The sequence below is a fragment of the Gadus macrocephalus genome, chromosome 8 (genome assembly GCF_031168955.1).
Source record: "Gadus macrocephalus chromosome 8, ASM3116895v1".
Classification (NCBI taxonomy): Eukaryota; Metazoa; Chordata; class Actinopteri; order Gadiformes; family Gadidae; genus Gadus; species Gadus macrocephalus.
Genome location: NC_082389.1, coordinates 301,729 through 324,441, shown reverse-complemented (window position 1 = coordinate 324,441; position 22,713 = coordinate 301,729). Strand labels below are relative to the sequence as shown.

Here is a 22,713-nt window from a genome sequence, read left to right as displayed (position 1 = left end):
CAACACAGCAACCAGATTCACATGGAAAACGTTTCAGCTTTTCAGGAACCAATTTTTATTAATATCATTAATGTGTCATCAGCATCATCAATGAAATGAGTTAGTCTGTTTAAAGCAGAATTGTGTGCATTCCTTGCCCTTCGTTTATTCTCCAACACTTCAGTTCCACAAAGTGAGAGAGAAAAAAAAGGAAGAGTGAAGGGAGGATGGGTGGGTGCTCAGTGGGGGGGGGGGGTGTTGGGGCTGCAGTGAAGGAGAAAACGCAGGGAAAAGACGTCTGACGGAGCAGGAATCTCCCCCTTCACTGGGATATGATTGGTTTTTCCCTTGTGCAAGAAACGACAACAAAAAGTCAAAATGGTGATCTAGAAAATAAGAACAAAACCAAGAAATAAAACGATGGAAACGGATGAGCGTTGGGAGGAGGGGGGCAGGGGGGGCGTTGCTTGCTGGGCTGTTTTGTTGTCGTTGTTTTCTCTTGTTTCCTTTGTTGTATTCGGTGGTGATGTGGTGGTTTATGTTTTTTGTTTTTTTTAAATCTTTTTCATCGTTAAGTTCCGTGTGGCGTTGCCAGGGGCCTGACTCCGCCCACCTCGGGGCCTGACTCCGCCCACCTCAGGGCCTGACTCCGCCCTCGTCGTCGGAGGTCTGGCTGCTGCTACTGGTTTCGGAGCCTTCGTCCTCGTCCTCCTCGTCCACGTGCGGCTCACTCCTCCAGGGGGTGAAGTGGAGGGTCACCCCCCGCGGCCGCGGCAGCACCCCGTTCCTCTGGAGCCCGCCCCTCCTCAGCTGTCAATTACCCAGAGGGAACCAGTTAGCACCATGTAGCGTTAGCATGGGGAACAGGGTTAGTGCCACGAAGCGTTAGAATGGGGAACAGGGTTAGCGCCACGTAGCGTTAGCATGGGGAACAGGGTTAGCGCCACGTAGCGTTAGCATGGGGAACAGGGTTAGCGCCACGTAGCGTTAGCATGGGGAACAGGGTTAGCGCCACGTAGCGTTAGCATGGGGAACAGGGTTAGCGCCACGTAGCGTTAGCATGGGGAACAGGGTTAGCGCCGAATAGCGTTAGCATGGGGAACAGGGTTAGCGCCACATAGTGTTAGCATGGGGAACAGGGTTAGCGCCACGTAGCGTTAGCATGGGGAACAGGGTTAGCGCCGAATAGCGTTAGCATGGGGAACAGGGTTAGCGCCGAATAGCGTTAGCATGGGGAACAGGGTTAGCGCCGAATAGCGTTAGCATGGGGAACAGGGTTAGCGCCGAATAGCGTTAGCATGGGTAACAGGGTTAGCGCCGAATAGCGTTAGCATGGGGAACAGGGTTAGCGCCGAATAGCGTTAGCATGGGGAACAGGGTTAGCGCCGAATAGCGTTAGCATGGGGAACACCCCATGACCATCGGTTCAGACCACTTTATTAATCCCACTGGGGGGGAGGGGGGGGGGGGGGCAGTGAATAACACCTCGGAGAGCGAGTGTGAGACCAGGAGACTTCACTGCTTCACTTCCTGTGACATGATAAAGGGGCGCAGCGTTGATAAAGGGGCGCAGCGTTGATAAAGGGGCGCAGCGTTGATAAAGGGGCGCAGCGTTGATAAAGGGGCGCAGCGTTGATAAAGGGGCGCAGCGTTGATAAAGGGGCGCAGCGTTGATAAAGGGGCGCAGCGTTGATAAAGGGGCGCAGCGTTGATAAAGGGGCGCAGCGTTGATAAAGGGGTGCAGCGTTGATAAAGGGGCGCAGCGTTGATAAAGGGGCGCAGCGTTGATAAAGGGGCGCAGCGTTGATAAAGGGACGCAGCGTTGATAAAGGGACGCAGCGTTGATAAAGGGGTGCAGCGTTGATAAAGGGGTGCAGCGTTGATAAAGGGGTGCAGCGTTGATAAAGGGGCGCAGCGTTGATAAAGGGGCGCAGCGTTGATAAAGGGGCGCAGCGTTGATAAAGGGGCGCAGCGTTGATAAAGGGGTGCAGCGTTGATAAAGGGGTGCATCGCTCCCGGTCGCGTTCACCTGCTCAGTTTTCGTCTGGAACTCTCGGAGCTCGTCCTCGGTCAGAGGCAGGAAGTTGTCATCGTTCTCGGGACATTCCTGCCAGCCCATGGACTTCAGCAACCTATCAGGGGACAGAGTTGTGAGCTCAGGGCCGTCGCGCTGGGAGCCACGTGGGACCAGCGCCGGCGGTCCAACAGGAACACACACAGTCTCCTCCTCCTTCAACAGTCCTCCATAACTATGATCCATCAATATAGTATAGCCCTAGATTCTTGATTTTCTTTCATGCTTACTCTTTTGTCATTCGATTTATAAAAAGGGCATTTCATTGGAGAGCTCCCAGGTCTTTGGTCTGTCGGCTCGCCACCCGCCCGTCTGAGGCCATGGTCTCAGCTGTGTGCGTGTGTGAGTAAGCTGTGATCAGACGGGGGGTGGAGGTCGTGGTGACGGTGATCCAGGGGGGCCTCACCTGTGCTCGGCCTCCAGGGAGCTGGACAGGTGCTCCGTGTCAGAGTCGCTGAGGGAGTAGGCCAGGCCGTTCTCGTGGGCGGCCCCCTCCTCGCTGTCGGCCTTGGGCTCCGGCGTGCCCCCGTCCCCCTGGACGAGTTAAGAAGACGTCCATCAGATCCAGACTCACCCTAAAGTGCAGCAGCAGACCTTTTAACGGAGCCTGTGGTTTCTGTACCGGCTCAACGCCAGCGGCTCTCCAGGTCAAGAAGCTTCAGAATACATTTGTGTCAACTCCCTGCAAGCTTGGAGGAGACACGATCAAACAATCCTTCATGAGCCCACAGTGGAGACCCTGCAGTCTGACAGCAGCAGCAAACAAAACAAGATATGTTCAATACAAATCTGATCATCAGTAACAATAAGTAATCAAACAGTCCAAAGGGTTGAGCTCACAGCACTGCCCAACGGTAGCCCTACTGGTCCCGCCCCGGTAGCCCTACTGGTCCCGCCCCAGTGGCCCTACTGGTCCCGCCCCAGTGGCCCCGCCCCAGTGGTCCCGCCCCCGCCCCAGTGGCCCCGCCCCCGCCCCAGTGGCCCTACTGGTCCCGCCCCAGTGGCCCTACTGGTCCCGCCCCAGTGGCCCTACTGGTCCCGCCCCCGCCCCAGTGGCCCCGCCCCCGCCCCAGTGGGCCCGGTACCCACCTCTCCCGAGGTGCCGGGGCTGCTGCTGCTGGTGGTGGTGTCCCCGGGGCCCTCGTCCTTCAGCGCCCGCAGGAACTCGCTCTTGCGGTCGGGCCCCCGGCGCATCAGCTTCAGCCGGGACGGCACGATGTCGATGGGGGGGGTGGTGCTGGAGGGCTGCTGCTGGGGAGGGAGAGAGGGGGTCAGGGGCCGTATCCATGGAGACACAGGGGGGTCAGGGGCCGTATCCATGGAGACACGGGGGGGGGGGGGGGGGGGGGGGGGTGGAGCTGGAGGGCTGCTGCTGGGGAGGGAGAGAGGGGGTCAGGGGCCGTATCCATGGAGACACAGGGGGGGGTCAGGGGCCGTATCCATGGAGACACAGGGGGGGGGGGGGTGGTGCTGGAGGGCTGCTGCTGGGGAGGGAGAGAGGGGGTCAGGGGCCGTATCCATGGAGACACAGGGGGGGGTCAGGGGCCGTATCCATGGAGACACGGGGGGGGGGGGGGGGGGGGGGTGCTGGAGGGCTGCTGCTGGGGAGGGAGAGAGGGGGTCAGGGGCCGTATCCATGGAGACACAGGGGGGGGTCAGGGGCCGTATCCATGGAGACACGGGGGGGGGGGGGTGGTGCTGGAGGGCTGCTGCTGGGGAGGGAGAGAGGGGGTCAGGGGCCGTATCCATGGAGACACAGGGGGGTCAGGGGCCGTATCCATGGAGACACAGGGGGGTCAGGGGCCGTATCCATGGAGACACAGGGGGGGGTCAGGGGCCGTATCCATGGAGACACAGGGGGGGGTCAGGGGCCCGTATCCATGGAGACACAGGGGGGGTCAGGGGCCCGTATCCATGGAGACACAGGGGGGGGGGGGGGTGTCAGGGGCCCCGTATCCATGGAGACAGGGGCTGGAGTATCTATGGATTAGGGCTTTGACTCCGAACTTCGTTATGTAAGGGATAATGTATAGAACGCCGGTCATTATCGAGAAAATAAGCCCCGACAGGGCGAACAGGACGCCGACGCGCAGCGGAGGTGTCTTGCTTCGCCATGAAGGGGCTTATTTTACGATAATGACCGGCGAAGTTCTATACATTATCCCGCTTATTACACGGCTACTTCCCAAAACGAAACAATTTATTTACAATGTATTTGTTACCAGCATTCATAGCGTTGATCAGCAGAGAAATAGTCTGCCCAAGACGTTGACGTCGTCGCTTAGCAACCGACAGCGCTTGGGTTGATACATATCCCGCTTATTACATTGACAAGTTACCGGACTACGTGCGGAGTGGTACCAAAGGCAAGTCCTTTTGTTTACCTTGGCAGCGGTCATTATTCATCCGTTGCCAATGAATTATCAAAAAATAATTGACCGCAGGAAGTTGTGAAGTGCCCATGCAAGTGAACGGAACGTTGAAAAGACCTGTGTAATAATCTAATATAATTCGAAAAATTATCCAAAAATAAATCAAAATTCTAACGAATATTAGGCAGCCCTTAAGATTGGAACCTGTTATGGGCAGGCCAAGAGGGAGAGACGTTGGAGAACCCGACGCAGTCTATTCATAATATTGTAATGACCACGGAAGAGGCAGTGAATGAAGTATTGAGACAGAGGTTTATTAGAAACCTAATAAACCGTTGGAACGCAAGACCGGTATCCATAGCAACGCGGTAAACAAACCTCGCAAAGCCCAATCCAGGTCTTACTGAAGGCATTTAATGGTCAAAATATTATTAATAAATATTCAAATATAATCGAATATTAATATAAATAAACAAACAAACTTCCAATAGGATTTTTGGGCAAAAGTCAAAGCCCTACTATGGATACAGGAGTGGGGGGGGGCAGCATCTATGGACAGGGTCCATGGAGACAGAGGGAGTCAGGGGTATCCATGGAGACAGAGGGAGTCAGGGGTATCCATGGAGACAGAGGGAGTCAGGGGTATCCATGGAGACAGAGGGAGTCAGGGGTATCCATGGAGACAGAGGGAGTCAGGGGTATCCATGGAGACAGAGGGAGTCAGGGGTATCCATGGAGACAGAGGGAGTCAGAGGTATCCATGGAGACAAAGGAGTCAGGGGTATCCATGGAGACAGAGGGAGTCAGGGGTATCCATGGAGACAGAGGGAGTCAGGGGTATCCATGGAGACAAAGGAGTCAGGGGTATCCATGGAGACAGAGGGAGTCAGGGGTATCCATGGAGACAGAGGGAGTCAGGGGTATCCATGGAGACAGAGGGAGTCAGGGGTATCCATGGAGACAGAGGAAGTCAGGGGTATCCATGGAGACAGAGGGAGGGGTATCCATGCAGACAGAGGGAGTCAGGGGTATCCATGGAGACAGAGGGAGGGGTATCCATGGAGACAGTATCTACAGCGACAGAACAGCGGCCAGACATGACCTACCCCCCCGCCTCAAGATGTCTTGGGGGTTTGGGGGGGGGGGGTCCTCACCTCTTTGGGGGTGTGGGGGGGGGGTCCTCACCTTTTTGGGGGGCTGTGGGGGGGGGGTCCTCACCTCTTTGGGGGTGCTGTGGGGGGTTCGGGGGTTCCTCACCTCTTTGGGGGGGTGTGGGGGGGGGTCCTCACCTCTTTGGGGGGGTGGGGGGGTCCTCACCTCTTTGGGGTGCTGTGGGGGGTTCGGGGGGGGGGGTCCTCACCTCTTTGGGGGTGCTGTGGGGGGGTCCTCACCTCTTTGGGGGTGCTGTGGGGGGTTCGGGGGGGGGGTCCTCACCTCTTTGGGGGTGCTGTGGGGGGGGTCCTCACCTCTTTGGGGGTGCTGTGGGGGTGCTGTGGGGGGGGTCCTCACCTCTTTGGGGGTGCTGTGGGGGTTCTGGGGGGGGTCCTCACCTCTTTGGGGGTGCTGTGGGGGGGGTCCTCACCTCTTTGGGGGTGCTGTGGGGGGTTCGGGGGGGGGTCCTCACCTCTTTGGGGTGCTGTGGGGGGTTCAGGGGGGGGGGTCCTCACCTCTTTGGGGGTGCTGTGGGGGGTTCGGGGGGGGGGGGTCCTCACCTCTTTGGGGGGTTCGGGGGGGGGGTCCTCACCTCTTTGGGGGTGCTGTGGGGGTTTCGGGGGGGGGTCCTCACCTCTTTGGGGTGCTGTGGGGGGTTCGGGGGGGGGTCCTCACCTCTTTGGGGGTTCGGGGGGGGGGGTCCTCACCTCTTTGGGGGTGCTGTGGGGGGGGTCCTCACCTCTTTGGGGGTGCTGTGGGGGTTCAGGGGGGGTCCTCACCTCTTTGGGGGTGCTGTGGGGGGGGTCCTCACCTCTTTGGGGGTGCTGTGGGGGGGGTCCTCACCTCTTTGGGGGTGCTGTGGGGGTTCAGGGGGGGGGGGGGTCCTCACCTCTTTGGGGGTGCTGTGGGGGGTTCGGGGGGGGGGGGTCCTCACCTCTTTGGGGTGCTGTGGGGGGGTCCTCACCTCTTTGGGGGTGCTGTGGGGGTTCAGGGGGGGGGTCCTCACCTCTTTGGGGGTGCTGTGGGGGGTTCAGGGGGGGGGTCCTCACCTCTTTGGGGTGCTGTGGGGGGTTCAGGGGGGGGGTCCTCACCTCTTTGGGGGTGCTGTGGGGGGTTCAGGGGGGGGGTCCTCACCTCTTTGGGGTGCTATGGGGGGTTCAGGGGGGGGGGTCCTCACCTCTTTGGGGTGCTGTGGGGGGGTCCTCACCTCTTTGGGGGTGCTGTGGGGGGCCGTGCTCGTGGGGGCTTTGGGGGCGGACACAGGGCTGGTGAACAGGGCTTCCCGCCCCCCCTTGTTGCCCTCCCTCCCGCCCGCCTTCCACTGAGTCTGGAACACAGAGCACACGGCCCCCGTCAGCGGGGTCCCCCGGGGTCACACTCAGGCCCTTACAGGGGGCCGGGGGGGGCGGGGGGGGCATGGGGACAGGTTACATCATGCTTCACGTGACGCGGGGGAACACGTGCATGTTTAACACCGCCGCACGGTTAACGAGGACCAATTATTAAAATGAGGTCCGCAAAAATAAATCAAATGACCTTTGGGTTTAGTTTTATTTAAATAAAGGTCCAACATGTTCCATGACCCCCTACAGTCCATCTTATTGTACCTAACCCCAGGGTACCCCACTACGGTAACCCACTACGGTACCCCACTACAGTCCATCTTATTGTACCTAACCCCAGGGTACCCCACTACGGTACCCCACTACGGTACCCCACTACAGTCCATCTTATTGTACCTAACCCCAGGGTACCCCACTACAGTACCCCACTACAGTACCCCACTACAGCGCCCCACTACGGTGCCCCACTACGGTACCCCACTACAGTACCCCACTACAGTACCCCACTACAGTACCCCACTACAGTACCCCACTACAGTACCCCACTACGGTACCCCACTACGGTGCCCCACTACGGTGCCCCACTACGGTACCCCACTACGGTACCCCACTACGGTGCCCCACTACGGTGCCCCACTACAGTGCCCCACTACAGCGCCCCACTACAGCGCCCCACTACAGTACCCCACTACAGCGCCCCACTACAGCGCCCCACTACAGTACCCCACTACGGTACCCCACTACAGCACCCCACTACAGCGCCCCACTACAGTACCCCACTACGGCGCCCCACTACGGCGCCCCACTACGACGCCCCACTACGGTACCCCACTACAGTACCCCACTACAGCGCCCCACTACGGCGCCCCACTACGGTACCCCACTACAGTACCCCACTACAGCGCCCCACTACAGCACCCCACTACGGTGCCCCACTACGGTGCCCCACTACGGCACCCCACTACGGCACCCCACTACGGCACCCCACTACGGCACCCCACTACGGTACCCCACTACAGTACCCCACTACGGTACCCCACTACGGTACCCCACTACGGTACCCCACTACGGCACCCCACTACGGTACCACGGTACCCCACTACGGTACCCCACTACGGTACCACAGTACCCCACTACAGCACCCCACTACGGTGCCCCACTACGGCGCCCCACTACGGCGCCCCACTACGGTGCCCCACTACGGCGCCCCACTACGGCGCCCCACTACGGCGCCCCACTACGGTGCCCCACTACGGCGCCCCACTACGGTACCCCACTACGGTACCCCACTACGGTACCCCACTACGGTACCCCACTACGGTACCCCACTACAGCGCCCCAATGAGGCGGCTCAGTGCAGCGCCCCACTACAGCACCCCAATGAGGCGGCTCAGTGCAGCGCCCCCTAGTGACACTAAGAGGAACTACACACTGGTCTCCCCCGTCTGCCTCACCTTGGTGGGGGCCACGGCGGGCTTGGGCAGCAGGTTCTTGTACATGCTGGAGCCCAGCATGGGGCTCTTGCTGCCGTTGGTGGAGAGCGCCCCGGCCACGGCGTAGCCCGCCAGGAAGGCCGTGCTGGGGTCCTCCTTGGAGACCTTCTTGATCACCAGCATCTTGGAGACCATCTGCTTCCCACTCGGGGGGTTCTCTGGGGGACAGACAGCAGGGGAGCAGGAGGACTGAGCTGGGGGAGCAGGTGTCATGCTTCACTGCTCGGAGGACCAGGTCCTGGGACGCCAGTACAGGGTCCTAGTCCCCATTATACCAGCGGGCATTGATGAACTGTTATCAGAGTGTGCTTTGAGTGCTCTCCTCACCCCAGACTCCAGCGTGGGGGGCCGGGGCCCTGACCTGGGGTCCGGGATTTCCAGTTGTTTCAGGGTTGAGGGAGGGCTGGGGACAGAGGCATGATGTTCAAACACAAGCCCGTCGTACGTCACTGTTCAGGGGTGCAGACGGGTGGTAAGGGGACCGAGGGGTGCTCAGCACCCAGGACCCTTCCTGGGACTGTGCTGCCTTCTACTAAACACAGTGTGTAAGGGAACCCTCTAAACACAGTGTGTAAGGGAACCCTCTAAACACAGTGTGTAAGGGAACCCTCTAAACACAGTGTGTAAGGGAACCCTCTAAACACAGTGTGTAAGGGAACCCTCTAAACACAGTGTGTAAGGGAACCCTCTAAACACAGTGTGTAAGGGAACCCTCTAAACACAGTGTGTAAGGGAACCCCCTAAACACAGTGTGTAAGGTAACCCTCTAAACACAGTGTGTAAGGGAACCCTCTAAACACAGTGTGTCAGGGAACCCTCTAAACACAGTGTGTAAGGGAACCCTCTAAACACAGTGTGTAAGGGAACCCTCTAAACACTGTGTAAGGGAACCCTCTAAACACAGTGTGTAAGGGAACCCTCTAAACACAGTGTGTAAGGGAACCCTCTAAACACAGTGTGTAAGGGAACCCTCTAAACACAGTGTGTAAGGGAACCCTCTAAACACAGTGTAAGGGAACCCTCTAAACACAGTGTGTAAGGGAACCCTCTAAACACAGTGTGTAAGGGAACCCTCTAAACACAGTGTGTAAGGGAACCCTCTAAACACAGTGTGTAAGGGAACCCTCTAAACACAGTGTGTAAGGGAACCCTCTAAACACAGTGTGTCAGGGAACCCTCTAAACACAGTGTGTCAGGGAACCATCTAAACACAGTGTGTAAGGTAACCCTCTAAACACAGTGTGTAAGGGAACCCTCTAAACACAGTGTGTAAGGGAACCCTCTAAACACAGTGTGTAAGGGAACCCTCTAAACACAGTGTGTAAGGGAACCCTCTAAACACAGTGTGTAAGGGAACCCTCTAAACACAGTGTGTAAGGGAACCCTCTAAACACAGTGTGTAAGGGAACCCTCTAAACACAGTGTGTAAGGGAACCCTCTAAACACAGTGTGTAAGGGAACCCTCTAAACACAGTGTGTCAGGGAACCCTCTAAACACAGTGTGTAAGGGAACCCTCTAAACACAGTGTGTAAGGGAACCCTCTAAACACAGTGTGTAAGGGAACCCTCTAAACACAGTGTGTAAGGGAACCCTCTAAACACAGTGTGTAAGGGAACCCTCTAAACACAGTGTGTAAGGGAACCCTCTAAACACAGTGTGTAAGGGAACCCTCTAAACACAGTGTGTAAGGGAACCCTCTAAACACAGTGTGTAAGGGAACCCTCTAAACACAGTGTGTAAGGGAACCCTCTAAACACAGTGTGTAAGGGAACCCTCTAAACACAGTGTGTAAGGGAACCCTCTAAACACAGTGTGTAAGGGAACCCTCTAAACACAGTGTGTAAGGGAACCCTCTAAACACAGTGTGTAAGGGAACCCTCTAAACACAGTGTGTAAGGGAACCCTCTAAACACAGTGTGTAAGGGAACCCTCTAAACACAGTGTGTAAGGGAACCATCAAAGCCCGTCAGTGAGTCCAGACCTGCTGTACGAAGCGGGGCTAACCGTAACAGTACTGGGCCTCGGCCTGAACCAGGGGTCCCCTCTCATCTACTGAAGCCTTGTGCCTCACTTGGGCTCTCCTACACAGCCGTCCTTCTGCTTTGCTATATTTCAAATAAATTAATTCAAAATGATTCATATTTTAAGAGTAGCAAGAGCAATGCTTACGACATTGAAGTTGACTCTTTAAAACACCCTAACATCTCACGGATCACGATCTAAAATGTCCTTCAATGAAGGCGGGGCGGCGTTCTTCAGTGACCTGAGGCTGCCGCCCGTAGCCGCGGTGCGTATGGACGGGGCGCGAGGGTCCGGCTCCCATCGTACAGCGCTGGCGCCCGACGACTCATTATGACGACGGTACAACAAAAGTATCACACGGTTGTCATGGGTCGTAACCATGGGGATAACACGCCCCCCTCGTTCCGAGAACTCAAACCAAAACACTTTCTTTGTTTTTATCTCAGAGTTTGAATTCCACCTGAACAGTCGATTCAATGCTCTCCAGGTTTAACGCTAACCGTATCAGCCACATGATGACGGGAATAAAGCAGGCTGCTCACAGAGTTCTCCACGCTGCCTGGGGGTGGAGCTCGCAGACAGGGGGCGGAGTCATGACCCGCTCCACGCTGCCTGGGGGTGGAGCTCGCAGACAGGGGGCGGAGTCATGACCCGCTCCACGCTGCCTGGGGGTGGAGCTAGCAGACAGGGGGCGGAGTCATGACCCGCTCCACGCTGCCTGGGGTGGAGCTAGCAGACAGGGGGCGGAGTCATGACCCGCTCCACGCTGCCTGGGGGTGGAGCTAGCAGACAGGGGGCGGAGTCATGACGGGGGGGGGGGGGGGGGGGGTCTACTCACGAAGTCCTCCTCCACGAACTTGAGCTTGTCCTCCTTGCGTTCCTCGCCGGGGAACTTGTCCTGGAACGGGGCGCCCTTGCGGGGGTGGAAGTTGCCGTTGCGCTGCCGGTGCCCGCCCTGCCTGTCCCGGTCCCCCCCCACCCGCTTGGGGGGCCGTCCCGGGGGGTGGTGGGCGTCCTGACCCCGGGGGGCGCCGTGCCAGCCGGGCGCCTCCTTCCAGCACGACCCCCCCGCCAGCCCACCGTGCCCGCCCTTGGCCACGCCCGAGTCCACCGAGTCGTGCCTCAGGAGCAGGGAGGGGGGCTGCCAGCCGTCGCCTTGACGACCACAACAACAACAACAACAACAGGGGCGTTAACAACAACCAGCCTCCAGGGTTCATCAGTGACAGACACGTGGCCCACAGGACGGGGGGGGGCGCTCACGCCCCACTGCAGATCAGCCCCGCCCCCCTGCAGATCAACCCCGCCCCCCTGCAGATCAACCCCGCCCCACTGCAGATCAGCCCCGCCCCCCTGCAGATCAACCCCGCCCCCCTGCAGATCAACCCCGCCCCCCTGCAGATCAGCCCCGCCCCACTGCAGATCAACCCCGCCCCCCTGCAGATCAACCCCGCCCCCCTGCAGATCAGCCCCGCCCCCCTGCAGATCAGCCCCGCCCCCCTGCAGATCAACCCCGCCCCCCTGCAGATCAGCCCCGCCCCCCTGCAGATCAGCCCCGCCCCCCTGCAGATCAGCCCCGCCCCCCTGCAGATCAACCCCGCCCCCCTGCAGATCAGCCCCGCCCCACTGCAGATCAACCCCGCCCCACTGCAGATCAACCCCGCCCCCCTGCAGATCAGCCCCGCCCCCCTGCAGATCAGCCCCGCCCCCCTGCAGATCAGCCCCGCCCCCCTGCAGATCAGCCCCGCCCCACTGCAGATCAGCCCCGCCCCACTGCAGATCAGCCCCGCCCCACTGCAGATCAGCCCCGCCCCACTGCAGATCAGCCCCGCCCCACGGTGAGCCCTTCTGTATCAACCACATGGCTCTGCTGCCGCCATGGCAACATGGAGCGGCAGCAGACCAGCCAGCACACGGGGCCAACCCCACACACGGGGCGGGGGGGGTGGGGTGGTGGTGATGGTGGTGGGGGTACTGGGGGTGGTACTGGTGGGGTACTGGGGTTGGTGGGGGTGTTGGTGGTGGTGGAGGTGGTGGAGGTGGTGGAGGTGTGGTGGAGGTGGAGGTGGTGGAGGTGTGGTGGTGGTGGAGGTGGTGGGGGTGTGGTGGTGGTGGAGGTGGTGGGGGTGGTGGAGGTGTGGTGGGGGTGGTGGAGGTGGTGGAGGTGGTGGAGGTGTGGTGGTGTTGGTGGTGGTGGGGGTGTGGTGGTGGTGGAGGTGGTGGGGGTGGTGGAGGTGTGGTGGGGGTGGTGGAGGTGGTGGAGGTGTGGTGGTGGTGGAGGTGGTGGGGGTGGTGGAGGTGGTGGAGGTGGTGGAGGTGGTGGGGGTGTGGTGGAGGTGTGGTGGTGGTGGAGGTGGTGGAGGTGGTGGGGGTGGTGGAGGTGGTGGGGGTGGTGGGGGTGGTGGGGGTGGTGGGGGTGGTGGTGGAGGTGGTGGAGGTGTGGTGGTGGTGGAGGTGTGGAGGTGGTGGAGGTGTGGTGGTGGTGGAGGTGTGGTGGTGGTGGAGGTGTGGTGGTGGTGGAGGTGTGGTGGAGGTGGAGGTGGTGGAGGTGTGGAGGTGGTGGTGGTGGTGGAGGTGTGGTGGTGGTGGTGGGGGTGGTGGAGGTGTGGTGGTGGTGGAGGTGTGGTGGTGGTGGTGGTGGAGGTGGTGGAGGTGTGGTGGTGGTGGTGGTGGTGGGGGTGGTGGAGGTGTGGTGGTGGTGGAGGTGTGGTGGTGGTGGAGGTGTGGTGGTGGTGGAGGTGGAGGTGGTGGTGGAGGTGTGGTGGTGGTGGAGGTGTGGAGGTGGAGGTGGTGGAGGTGTGGAGGTGTGGTTACCTGCAGGCGCCCTCAGTGGTCCGTTGTTGAAGAAGCCGTCAGAGGAGTTGTGGCGCCGGCGGCTGGCGGGCCCCCGACCGCCGCGCTGCTGGGGCTCGCCCTGCGGCTCATGGCTGGAGGACTGAGGGGGTTAGGGTTAGGTCAGGGGGTGCTCTACTGGTGGGGTCACCTCAGGGGCCGGTTAGGTCAGGGGGTGCTCTACTGGTGGGGTCACCTCAGGGGCCGGTTAGGTCAGGGGGTGCTCTACTGGTGGGGTCACCTCAGGGGCCGGTTAGGTCAGGGGGTGCTCTACTGGTGGGGTCACCTCAGGGGTCGGTTAGGTCAGGGGGTGCTCTACTGGTGGGGTCACCTCAGGGGGCCGGTTAGTGTCTGCTTTGGGGCCTCAGGGGCCGGTTAGGTCAGGGGGTGAACTACTGGTGGGGTCACCTCAGGGGCCGGTTAGGTCAGGGGGTGCTCTACCGGTGGATCCCATCAGGGGGCCGGTTAGTGTCTGCTTTGGGGCCTCAGGGGCCGGTTAGGTCAGGGGGGTGAACTACTGGTGGATCCCATCAGGGGACTCTACAACTCAATACACGGAGGTACTCCTGGCCCTCCTTCTGACGTGGTCATGCCAACAGTTGGGTCAAGAGGAACCCAAGCAGCCCAAAGCCACCAAATAATTCCATTTGTGAAACTAGAAGCTTGCTGAACTTGATGATTGTCAAAATTATAATTCATTTCAGCACGACATATGAATATATATAGATTGTATATATATCTGAAGTATACTGAATAAACAAGGTATACGTGTTGGGATTGTACAACGGTAGAGACATTAGTGAAAGTAAAACCTGTAACGATACTTATAACAAAGGCCATTAGACACATACTGACCAGTGGGTAAAAAACATAAAACCTGTGGGTTCAAGGGTGCATCACGAGACCAAGATGAATCTCTTACTAGTGCCAACCACATATTGCGTTCACATCATGCTCAAACATCTGGATGCCTATAAAGTTTCACCTGCGCATTTACAAGGAGGTCACTAAACATCAAAGAACTACACTAAATGCATATGCAGGGCAACAATATAAAAAGATAGGATTATGTGATTTGCACGCACCCACATGATGCATAATATGAATAACTATACATGATTATTCCCATCAGCTGATGAGTGCCTTCCCGCAGAGTCCGTGAGCGGGCCCATCCGGCTGGGATGGGATCAGTGACTCCCGCACATCCTCTGATGCGTTCAATCGGCAAGAAACGGTTCGACAGGAAAGAACCGGAACAGCAAGCCTTCGGACGTGCTCTTTGCGGGCGTGCTCTTTGCGGGCGACAGATTCTGGATTCTGTTGTTAGCACTAAATCTGTTTGTCAGTCTGTAATCTGGGGACTATGACTATCGCCTGGGGTTCATAATACTGTCGATTCTGTTCTATGCAATCAAAAAGGCAAAACTATTTTCTATGATTACGTCTCTTGTTCTGTTGCTCCATCTCTTCATGCTCCCTACATTTAGTCGAAAGCCTTTCATTAATTAATACTACTTACAGTTTCCTCAATGTGTTTTTTATTATTCAACAGAAGAACACTATTGGGCTGTTTTTCCACAGTATTTCTCCCAGGATAATCCAGTGAGGGCTGCAGCAGGGGGCGCTATGATGCATAATAAATAGCATTCAGGGCAGCGATACTAATTTGTTGATGCGAGATGTTTTGTTAGTTTTGTTCTTTGGGCCCTGCTGACTGCAGTGGCACTCGTAATCCAGCGGGGGCGCTGCTCCACTGCGTGCTGCATGTATGGGAAACCCTGACAAGAGTCACAGTGAGGGAATGAATGGCTCTCCGACCGGTCAAGATTCAGACCGGTAGGAATACACCGAGCACCTGCACAAGGTCAGACAATGACCGATGGATTGATTGACCACTTAGCGGGTCAATCAAGCCACGCCTGCATGCATTGGCCCCTTGAAGGTAAACATCTGAACCAATAGGTCCTCATCAGCAGGTTCAGATCCCTCCTCCTGCAGCCACAGGGTGACCGACAACACATGCAGAGAATGAGAGGACCTCCAACAAATCCACTAAAGCCAGGCCAGACCGACTCCGGATCACTAGGAGGGAAACTCGGGAAAAGCTTTCCAAAGAGAAACAAAGTGGTGTGCATGTGAGGTTGTGCGTCCACTGCGCACAACACTCTGAAAGCATGGCACTCCTCCCTGACACACACCCATAGTATTATCTATCCATCACACACACACACACACCTGTGTGGACACTCCCACTAGTGAGGTTACCAGTCCCAGGGCAGGTATGGAACTGGCTGCAATAGGAATGTACAACTTTTAAAGTGAAATGTCTTGTACTCTGATGTATGCATCCTTACTGTAATTATATCGATTTCTACTCGCCATCTATCCTCTGTTTCTTTTAATACCAGCCATGCAAAGTGATGCACGATGCATGCAAGATGCTTATGGTAAAAAGGTTGCCTTGGAACCAAAGAGGAGAATAAGGGGAACTCCAGTCAAACCAAACACGATCATCCACACCCGTCAACCCAACCAACAGGTTTATGCCTTAAGGATAGATTGTCTTCGCTTCACATCACCAAGATATGGCCGTTGTCGTGTTAAATATGTCCCCTTAATTGCTATATATTTTTTAGAAAGTACTGTAATAGTGTCATGTTCATTGGGAGGATTTCAAAGTACTGGTTTCTTGTATTGATAGTTTAACTATCAATGTCTTTAAATTAGTTATGCTATGCTTACAGTTAATTACTAGCAGTAATTTGCATGAATTGCCATATGCACCATTAGACTGAATTCATGACACAGCATGCATGAACCGACATATCCACACAACAGACACAATGTTTCTACATCTTGATTTTGTAACCCACACAAACGCACACAACGGGAGCGCAGCCACATACCTTGGCGGGCTGGGGCGTGGAGAAGTTAAGCCAGGCAGGGACGAAGTCATGCTGCGCCATTGAGGTCCAGGGTTTCCGGTCAGTGGATCGAGGCGTCAAACCTCATGGCCAGGATCTGAGAGAGTGGATAGACCACCGTCATTCAACAGAACGCCTCAACACGGGAAGAGATGGGACCGCTCACTTCCCCCTGAGTTTCTCTTTATTGGGATTCACCGCTTTTTGTCTTCAAGAAACAGAAAGGCCTTCCTTTGGCCTTGGGTGTCTATTGTTAGAGATCAATAATAACCTCAGGCCTGTGTGGTGGACGACCTGCTGACAGCATGCAAAGTGTCTGGTCTCTCATAATAAAAAGTATTGCTCTGACAGAACCAGCGCAGTCACCCGTGTGGCAGGTGGTGCCTGTGGTGTGTGTTTCAGATCGGGGGCTACGTCTGGGCCTCTCTGGGGCTGGAACCACCTCTCTGCACAATAGTGCATTTCTACCGATATCTTTCTATGGCCGTTATGCGTCTTTATGGCGGGGAGAGGGAGTGGGCAGCCCGGGGGCTAGTTGGAGCCCCCCTACCCGCGCTCATCCTTACCCCAGAGTCTGTGGCTCTGAAGTCCTCTGCCCGCCCCCGGCGCTGCTGCTGCTGCGGGGCTTGATCCCGAGGGCCGCGGCCGACTCCCCTCAGAGCGCGTGTGCCGACAGACGAGGAACACCCAACCTCCGACTGCTCTGTCCCGACTCCTCCAGGACAACACAGCCCCTTCCCCAAGAGGCAGACCCCAACGTCCAGGGTGGAGCTCCTGAAGTCTGGTCGGGAAGGCTCAGCGGGAATGATCTGGAACGGGGCTCCAGAGGAAGTGGGCCTGGGGGGGCGGCTCAAGGAGCAGAGATGTCCAACGGTTCCGGAAGTGCCTGATTGCAAGTGCGTTCTTTTTCTTCTGATTGATATATCCAAAGGTGATTAGTTTCTTTTTGGCGTGGTGTGTGAGTGCTAGCGTTGTGGCGAGTTGGTCCCGTGGGAAGGAGCCCTAACTCATGTCAGCCAGTCGCTGGCTGCTCCTTCAGGCCTTTGGTGATTTGGGTTGTATTGAAATGGACTGGAGGCTCGTTACACCAGAACAGAGCCCTGCAGGGGGCCTTGCTATGGCCACCAGCCAGGGAGAGGGAGGGGGAGGGGGGGCAGGGGAGGAGAGTGTAGGGGGAGAGTCTTCTCCTGCCACCAAGCGTGCCAGACTCCGGTCGCCCGCTCTCCTAACGAGGCATTGTGAGATCCAGCCAAACACAAAAAGGAAAAAAAAAAAAGGGAGACAGGTTGGAGGACAGTCTTTCCGTTAGGATGGAGATCACCGATGGACGACCACGGCTCACCTCATTGGCTGATTGAAAAGGGGCGGCCCCGGGGATAAAGAAAAGAAAGCTCCGGGTCTTGCGGTCACATGACAGGAGAGGTAGCCAGAGCCGCCGTTACATCGCCGTCATCTTGCGTCTGGGGTTAGTGGAACTGGTTTCCTGTGGGCCGATACATTATAATGCCTCGTCTGACGTGAGGCGCTTTACATTCACATCGGTTAAACGCTCGCTCCGCGGCCCTGTGGTATCCGATCCACCCAGAAGAGTGCAGCAGTTCAGATTTCATAGATCAGACAAGCTGGAGCTGCAGAACGGTCAGGTCCCTCGCGAGGCGTCAGGGATCATAGGACACATGTGATGCCTCTATGTTTAATGGTTAGGACCAACGCAGCCAGGTAACTTGCAGAATAAGAGCAAAACCTGCGGTTTCTCTTCTAGAGAAAGGCAAACCAGGGGAGAAACCAAGCATGGGCGCCTATATCCGATCCTCCCTATGGGAACCAGTGTTGGTGTGTGTGGCCGGGGGTCAATCCTCGCTGGAGCCGAGGGCAATTATTATCTTGATCTTGTTGAACTTTCAGTACAGGAACAAACCATACCTGCAAAAGGAATTAAACAAACATGAATGTTTGGCACTTGACACAAGTTAACACATCAAATGCCAGATATCAAAAGGGGTAAATAATAGTCAAGTCATAAATAAATAAGAATACACTGATTGTATTAAGACTTAGATTTCATGTGAGAGATCCCTACAATGGCTTAGGGGTTGAGGACTGGTACATATCCTACTTTCAGAGGTGATTCTAGGACTTCTAAATCAAATATTCATTCCAGTTTAAAAATATCCTCCACACACACAAACACTTTCTTCGACAACATCTCTAACGTCACTGTCACGCATGTTAGACAGGCTCCGGTGCCCACAACGCTGCACAAAACCAGAGAACACAACAGCCACAAAACGTATAAAAAAATACCTGAGCCTGCCAATAAATCGTAGGGTTGTTATTAGTCAGAATACGGTTTCCCCCGCAGCGAAAGCTTACAAAAGGGCTCCCCTCAAACAATTACATAACGACAGTACGTTCGACGAAGCCATTGGCTGAATAGACGCACTGCTCATGTTATCAAACCGTGCATTTAAAAGTGATTTCATCAATTGCATATACAATATATAATCACATTCATGGAAATGCATCGGCAACAACACAATATCATGTCGTTTGAGTAATGTTTGAACACCCAGATGTGCGCGTCGTTGGCAACGCACGTATTCACAACTAAAACACAGCACAACGCTGGCTTTAGGTTAAATGGCATGTATGCAAAGCAGAGCCATTACATGCGGATAGAAAATGCAATAGCTGGCGCTCCTAGTCCATGATAGAAGAGCCAGGGCACGTTAACGAGATCCTCTCTACTCCGCGTTGATGCTAGCTCAGGCTGCTTAGTTCAGGTTAGCCGATAGCTAGCGATGGTTAGCCGATAGCCAGCGTTATATGGGTCAGTAGCCCGTGCAACTGGTGGATGTGTGAAGTTAATGAACCACGCATGATACCTTATCCATATAAAAACGCATCGCTAACGTCTATAGCCAAGTACACCGACGCTAGTAGCGATGGTCGCACATAAACAACAGGGGTAAACAGACCTGCTCTGGTTGGAACAACACAGTTTCAAAATGGCTACCCTAGCAGCACACATCCATCAGCCCGCTAACGCGTCCAGCTAACTGGCTAGCGTGTGTAATTCGTGACGATGCTACCAACGGCGTCTGGGGGAAACGGTTACAACCAAGTGTGACTGAAAGGTACGAAATGACTTACTACGGTCACCGAGAGGTATCACTCTATTCAAACTTCGTCGGCTGTGAGAGTCGCTGTGGACGTTTGTTTGGGTTTAGAAGCGCTTACCGCTGGCGCTGGCACTGAGCGATTCGAATAGCGAAGTAGAGGTGCGTTCAGGGGCGCTTACGATTATGCAACATAGATGACACTACGACGGGATTCGAAGCATATCAACGCAAAAATGGCATCTGGAAATGGCAATTCATGCGAGTAAAACAAGATGGTTTACTTGTGAGCTGTTGTATGGACTTATTTGGAAAAATGTCCCTCGTTATTTCCTAGAGCACGTTTGTCTGATCACAAAACTTCCTTTTGAGATCTTGAATACTACTCATTGCCCTTCCCCGCCATTGCCAGCCATGCCAGTCGATTTCAGAACCAATTGTGTTCAGAGAGGGGCGAAAGTAAATCAATAACCCATCGAATAGATTCGCGTTGACAGGACGACCTTTGTAGTTGTTTGGTAGCGACGGCTTTAATTCATGGTCATAGATGTAACTAATTGGCACCGCTAGGGAAACGACACAACGTGTAATTAAAGGGTAACGTTAACTCTTGCTCTTGTGTCACTCATTACGTGTTTCGTTGTTGTATTGTAGCTACAATTGCGACTATCATGCTTTCATTTGACGCTAGCCACATCGATTATAGTAGCTGAATTATAGTTCAGAGCAAATTGTTTCTATCTCAATGCAATGCTTCTAATCAACTTCATATTCAGTAACCTCGACATATGTGAATTCTTTCTCCGCAGATTTAAAATGATGCCATCTACATTGATAAGACACATAACCCAGGGGGTAATGAAGGGAAATTGTTATTTTCATCAACATTTCTAAACAGTAAGTTGCAGAAATTATTGATTAACAATACATAATTGTATTTAATAGGGTCTTCAAAGGAGAAGTCTTCAACAAATCCTAAGACGATCAAGCACTCTACGAGAAACACAGACGCTTCTTTCTCGGTCACCACCAACATTGATCTGCAGACAGTCCTCAACTGACAGGTTCCTAAACGCCCGGCCAATCACCTGTCTCCCCTCACGCCTCTGTCATGGCCACCGACCTGGTGTCCCCCATGCTCAGGACGAAGCCTTCAGCATGAAGGCTCTCGCCCAGGCCCCGAAGCCCGCCCTCTACCTCGGCCTCTCCGGCCTGCTGCCCTTTGTCTCGGCGCCCCTCTTCATGGCCGCCACAGGCTCCTTCTGTCCCCAGGTGGCGCACGCACAGGTGGTGTATGGGGCCACCATCGTCTCCTTCCTGGGAGGAGCCCGCTGGGGCTTCGCCATCCCTGAGGGGAGCCCCGCCCGACCCGACTGGATGAACCTGGGCAACAGCGTGGTCCCGTCGCTCATCGCCTGGCTGGCACTGCTGTGCAGGGACAACGTGGCGGAGGGAGCGCTGCTGGTGCTGATGGGGCTCGGCCTGTCGCTGCACTACGACCTGACGCTGCTGCCCGGGTACCCCGCCTGGTTCAAGGCCATGCGGACCCTGCTCACGCTGGTGGCCACGTTCTCGCTGGTGGCCACGCTGGCGCTCAAAAAGCTCAGGCACAAGGAGGAGGCTGTCACAGAGCCTCAGAGCTGACCGGTTGGGTTCTGATTGTTTTCATCTTGATTGTCAAGTCTATGTTTGTGTTCCCAAAACAAGTTGTACAAATCACCTTGCTAAGGGATGGGGGAAATATGTGCAGAAGCAAAACATACAAAATGCTGGTGGAAACACTACACATCAGGCAGGTACAATGCAGCCAGCCTCAGCTCTTTAAGGACACGTTTGTTTCATAACACAAGTGAATGGATCTACAAGAAGGCACACCCATCGTCTCGGTTGAAAACTTTCATTCATGAAACTTTACTGTCAAACTGAGACTGAAATAAAAAAAATAGACTAACATTTCTGCGGGAACTTATGTTTGGCTTTTAAGTGAACTTGTCACTGAGCAGAGAAACTACGCTTCATAACATTAATTTAATTTCCCAATTCACCCTTAGCTTCAACTTGCCAACAGAATGTGTTCATAAAGTGAGTGCAGCTCAGGTTTCACCTTGGTTAGGTTAATTGATAAACCAAATGCCACTCTTATGTGTAATTCTCAATAGACATGGAAGCTGTTCAAGAACTTAGTGGTTGATCAAATGACAGGGGGCCAATAAATGCTGCTAATTAATGACAGACCTTTGTAGTGAAATATACTGCACATTTTCTCCAGAGTAAGAAAACCATACACTTCAAGATTGTTCAGGTCAGGTTGAAATGAAGAAACCCACACATTAAGTTAGGATAGAAGTGTTAAAAAATAACTTAGACACTCATTTACAGTATGGGATTAATTATACATACAATAGAATAGAAACAAAAGTGGTGAACCATTACATTTAAATGTTTACAGGTAATATGGATTGCCAAAAGGTCCAAAGCAACACTAGCAGGTTCTGCTGTCAAGTATTATTTTGATGGCCTTTTGGATCATTTCAAGTTTCCTCCTTAAGACAACGTGATATATAGCTATTGTCATCTACGTACAAGACTGCTCTGCCTGTGTGTCTGTGTGTGTGTGTGTGTGTCTGTGTGTGTGTGTGTGTGTGTGTGTGTGTGTGTGTGTGTCTGTGTGTGTGTGTGTGTGTGTGTGTCACAATGTTGGGTTTTTGTGCCATCTCTGCTGCCAAGGCTCATCTTTATCTCCAAAGTGTTCCTCCAGTGTGCATAAGTAACCAATTTATTCACCCTTTCAGTCATTCATTATTCTATTCATCGAATCACAATATTGTCGACCGAATGGAGCACAAGCACTTTACCCTGGTCGTAGTAAAGGACTAGTACTTTAGTTTGGCCCTGGTCGTAGTAAAGTACTAGTACTTTAGTTTGGCCCTGGTCGTAGTAAAGTACTAGTACTTTAGTTTGGCCCTGGTCGTAGTAAAGTACTAGTACTTTAGTTTGGCCCTGGTCGTAGTAAAGGACTAGTACTTTAGTTTGGCCCTGGTCGTAGTAAAGTACGAGTACTTTAGTTTGGCCCTGGTCGTAGTAAAGGACTAGTACTTTAGTTTGGCCCTGGTCGTAGTAAAGGACTAGTACTTTAGTTTGGCCCTGGTCGTAGTAAAGGACTAGTACTTTAGTCTGTGCCTGGTCGTAGTAAAGGGCTAGTACTTTAGTTTGGCCCTGGTCGTAGTAAAGGGCTAGTACTTTAGTCTGGGCCTGGTCGTAGTAAAGTACTAGTACTTTAGTTTGGCCCTGGTCGTAGTAAAGGACTAGTACTTTAGTCTGGGCCTGGTCGTAGTAAAGGGCTAGTACTTTAGTCTGGGCCTGGTCGTAGTAAAGGGCTAGTACTTTAGTCTGGGCCTGGTC

General features: G+C 54.8%; 2 protein-coding genes across 9 annotated transcripts; one reads left to right on the top strand and one right to left on the bottom strand.

Moving 5' to 3' along the window:
* Nucleotides 1-31: 31 nt before the first annotated feature.
* Nucleotides 32-19,502, bottom strand: gpbp1l1 (GC-rich promoter binding protein 1-like 1). 7 transcript variants are annotated; one of them, XM_060057839.1, is made up of 12 exons: nt 19,346-19,502; nt 16,759-18,115; nt 16,175-16,289; nt 13,251-13,371; nt 11,275-11,591; nt 8,741-8,816; nt 8,375-8,571; nt 6,785-6,904; nt 3,143-3,304; nt 2,460-2,587; nt 2,009-2,111; nt 32-789 (listed from the first exon to the last, which is right to left on the bottom strand). In XM_060057839.1, exons 3-12 carry the CDS (start codon nt 16,232-16,234, stop codon nt 616-618), a joined length of 1,458 nt encoding a protein of 485 aa, XP_059913822.1. In that variant the 5' UTR covers nt 16,235-16,289; nt 16,759-18,115; nt 19,346-19,502; the 3' UTR covers nt 32-615. The 7 variants fall into 7 exon arrangements, with proteins under 7 accessions (XP_059913822.1, XP_059913827.1, XP_059913825.1 ...); XM_060057844.1 differs by having other exon boundaries at nt 3,143-3,301; XM_060057842.1 differs by having other exon boundaries at nt 19,433-19,454.
* LOC132462358 (transmembrane protein 69-like) lies at nt 19,196-21,264 on the top strand. Of its 2 annotated transcripts, none has more exons than XM_060057848.1 (3): nt 19,196-19,329; nt 20,121-20,166; nt 20,257-21,264. In XM_060057848.1, exons 2-3 carry the CDS (start codon nt 20,128-20,130, stop codon nt 20,953-20,955), a joined length of 738 nt encoding a protein of 245 aa, XP_059913831.1. In that variant the 5' UTR covers nt 19,196-19,329; nt 20,121-20,127; the 3' UTR covers nt 20,956-21,264. The 2 variants fall into 2 exon arrangements, with proteins under 2 accessions (XP_059913831.1, XP_059913830.1); XM_060057847.1 differs by lacking the exon at nt 19,196-19,329 and adding an exon at nt 19,703-19,908.
* Nucleotides 21,265-22,713: the final 1,449 nt, after the last annotated feature.